The sequence below is a fragment of the Tupaia chinensis genome, unplaced genomic scaffold, assembly GCF_000334495.1.
Source record: "Tupaia chinensis unplaced genomic scaffold, TupChi_1.0 Scaffold144326_1, whole genome shotgun sequence".
Lineage (NCBI taxonomy): Eukaryota > Metazoa > Chordata > Mammalia > Scandentia > Tupaiidae > Tupaia > Tupaia belangeri.
In genome coordinates this window covers 319489-322438 of record NW_006204184.1, presented here as the reverse complement: position 1 = coordinate 322438, position 2950 = coordinate 319489, and the positions used below count along the sequence as shown (strand labels likewise).

Below are 2950 nucleotides of genomic sequence, written 5' to 3'. Positions count from 1 at the left end.
GTGCCTCTTGCTGTGCTTCCTCTGGCTGCCTTCCCACCAGTATGTCACCTGCACAGGCAGACAGGGGACCCTGCTTGTGCTCCTCACCAGCCTTTTCTCCCAGCCCAAGAGCTTCAGGAGAGTGACAGGGCCCGCCCTGATCTTGCCACTCACCCCAGGTCTCCCAACCCCGGCCTCGGCCTTGGACCCTTACGTTGTATCCCCGGAGATGCCCTTTGACCTGGGCCAGGTCCATAGGCCACCACTTGACCAGCACAGCGCTGGAGTTGAGGATCTTCACGCCTTCCAGCTCAGGACTTGCCTGGGGGTCTGCAAACAGCCAGTAACCCGGAGTGCCACAGGCCATCACCAGGCCCTGAGGCTGGCCCGAAGCCCTCCCACAATAAGAGGGATCAGAACGCCGTGTGGGAGACAGTGTGAGGAGGGCAGGGTGTCTGCATGGCCTGAAGGTTTCTCCCAGATTGCTTATTACTTGCAAGGGTGAAAAGAGGCAGTTACACAGAGAAAGCAGGAAACAGCTTGACCAGGTGATAAGGTTAACATCTGGCAATGCTCCAGATTCGAGGAGAGACAGAGGCAGGGCAGCCAGAGGCTTGTACGGGACGGCTGCACCTCGGGGAGAGGTGCTACGGAAGACGGCCCTGCTGACCCCACTGCAGGACTGGCTGGCGACCGGAATGCACTGTAGCAGTGGGACGTGGCCGGAATTCCGTAACACATCCTGGTTATGTAGGAGAAGACTCTCACTCGCAGGAAATGCGCGCTCAAGTGCTGAGAGGCGCGTGCTGGCTGCCAGGGAGCGGGCAGCCGGGCACCAGTGGTAGGAGCCGGGCTCCACCCAGGGTGCGGGCAGGGCCTCATGGATACTCACAGTCCTCCCCAGAGTAGCCGACGGTGACCTGGGGCTCTGGGCCCTTGCCCTGGCTGTTGACTGCCTGGACTTTGATTTCATAAGGCACAAAGGTGGACGTGTTGGACACCACCAGGAAGGGGGTGCTCACGATCTGCTCCTGCCAGGCTCCCCTTGTTCCCTGAGGGCGCCACTGGACTCGGTACTCGACCTCGGGGGCGTTCCAGTCCATCCACTCCAGTGGCTGGAGGGAGACCAACAAAAGAGGATCTGGTTGGCCAGAGTGCCCGCCTTTTGTGGCCCCTCTCACTCAGCCTGGTGTCCCCAGTCACTGGCCGCCTCCTCAGCCCAGCCGATAGCCAGGTCCTGGCTTCACGCCCAGGGCCCCTCACCTTCCAGGTGATGACCATATTATTGGTCTCATTCCATTCCCCCTTCACGTCCACAGGGTTCTTCTCTGGGGCTGGAAAGTAACACGTTAATGGGTCACTGCTACAGCCTCCTGCTGACGGTGAGGCCGGCCCTCCACCCTGGGGAATGAGCCAGCAGCTCCAAATGCGCTCGGGCCCCAGCCTAAGAGCATGGAAGCCCAGGCCCTCCCTTCAGAGGCACCACGCTGGCTCACCTGCCTCAGGGGTGACCACGGTCTCAGAGGCCGCGCTGGGCTCCCCGGGGCCATACTTGTTGATGGCAGTAACCCTAAAAGTGTAGTGGACGTAGGGCGACAGCTTGAGGATGGTAGAGGTCTGGTTCCCTGGCACCTTGTCCAGGCTGTACCACTTGTCAGGTGCCATTTCCTTGTCCTCAAATTCGATGTCATACTCTGGCGAGAAATGAGCCGGCGACAGGATAATGGACGTGGGCGTTTCCAGACTCCCTCGAGGAACCATGAGCCCCCACCCCCCTCAACACAAGTGCAGGCCCCAGGTGAAGGTGGGAGCCCCAGGAGAAGAGGGATGCTGATAGGGGTGCCAGCGAGGGGGCGCTCAGGTCTCTTACTCTCGATGGGGGCGTTGTGGTCTTCAGCAGGGCTCCACGACAGGCGCACCTGGCTCTGCTTCAGCAGGTGACGGTCGGACAGCTCCAGGTGAGGCACCGCCCCGGGGCTCCCTGAGGGCCACGGAGGCTGAGTTCTCTGGGCCCTCAACAGCCACCCCTCGACCTCCCCAGCTCAAAGGGCCCAGCAACAAGAGCCCAGGCCCGGGCCCCCCAGGTGGCACGCCGGTGCCCTCCTAGGGCTTACCGACCACCAGGAGCTGGGCCCTGCTCTCCACCACGTCCAGCTCGGTGCTGGCCACGCAGCTATAGTTGCCCTGGTCGCTGTAGTCCAGGCTGTGGATGACCAGGCGGCCGTCCTCGATGAAGTACCTGCGGAGGGCCACGCTTGCTCGGAGCTCCCGGCAGACCCACCACCTCCCCGCCAGAACCCCTGCCCTCTGCCTCTGAGGACGCCAAGACCTCTTTCTGGACTTCCAGCCTTTTTCACTCTGCCCCCTTCCACAAGCCCAGGTTGGGGCTGGGCCCTGTCCAGGCTGTGGATGACCAGGCGGCCGTCCTCGATGAAGTACCTGCGGAGGGCCACGCTTGCTCGGAGCTCCCGGCAGACCCACCACCTCCCCGCCAGAACCCCTGCCCCCTGCCTCTGAGGACGCCAAGACCTCTTTCTGGACTTCCAGCCTTTTTCACTCTGCCCCCTTCCACAAGCCCAGGTTGGGGCTGGGCCCTACTTGTCACTGTCCCCCAGCTCCTGGAGGTCTCGGCCATCCCCACGCCAGGTGATACTGGGCTTCAGGGAGGGGTCAAAGGAGGCCTGGCACATGAATGTCACTCTCGAGCCTTTCTTCTCAACTGTGCTCCGGGGCCCCTGTGTGATCTGGGTTGCATCTGAGGGGAATGAGGGGGACACAGGTCACCGGGATGTCCTCCAGAGACCCCGAGCCTCCTTTCCTGAGGAGCTGCCAGTCTGTGGGGGGGGTGTCACCTGACCTTTAACCTGCAGGTTAGCCACAATGGTCACATTGTTCTGATCGTTGGCAGCCTGGCAGAAGTACCGCCCAGTGTCATTGATCTGAAGGTCCCGGATCCCGAGGGTCCCATTGG

General features: G+C 62.1%; 1 protein-coding gene across 1 annotated transcript in view; it reads right to left on the bottom strand.

The window, feature by feature from the left end:
• L1CAM (L1 cell adhesion molecule) overlaps positions 1-2950 on the bottom strand; it is a 23852-nt gene that overhangs the window by 6748 nt on the left and 14154 nt on the right. Inside the window, 8 exon segments of the mRNA XM_006166701.1 lie at positions 194-309; positions 872-1094; positions 1243-1313; positions 1476-1673; positions 1850-1960; positions 2094-2218; positions 2578-2734; positions 2837-2950. The exon segment at positions 2837-2950 is cut by the window's right edge and continues 31 nt beyond it. Of these exon segments, the coding sequence (XP_006166763.1) occupies positions 194-309; positions 872-1094; positions 1243-1313; positions 1476-1673; positions 1850-1960; positions 2094-2218; positions 2578-2734; positions 2837-2950 (1115 nt within the window).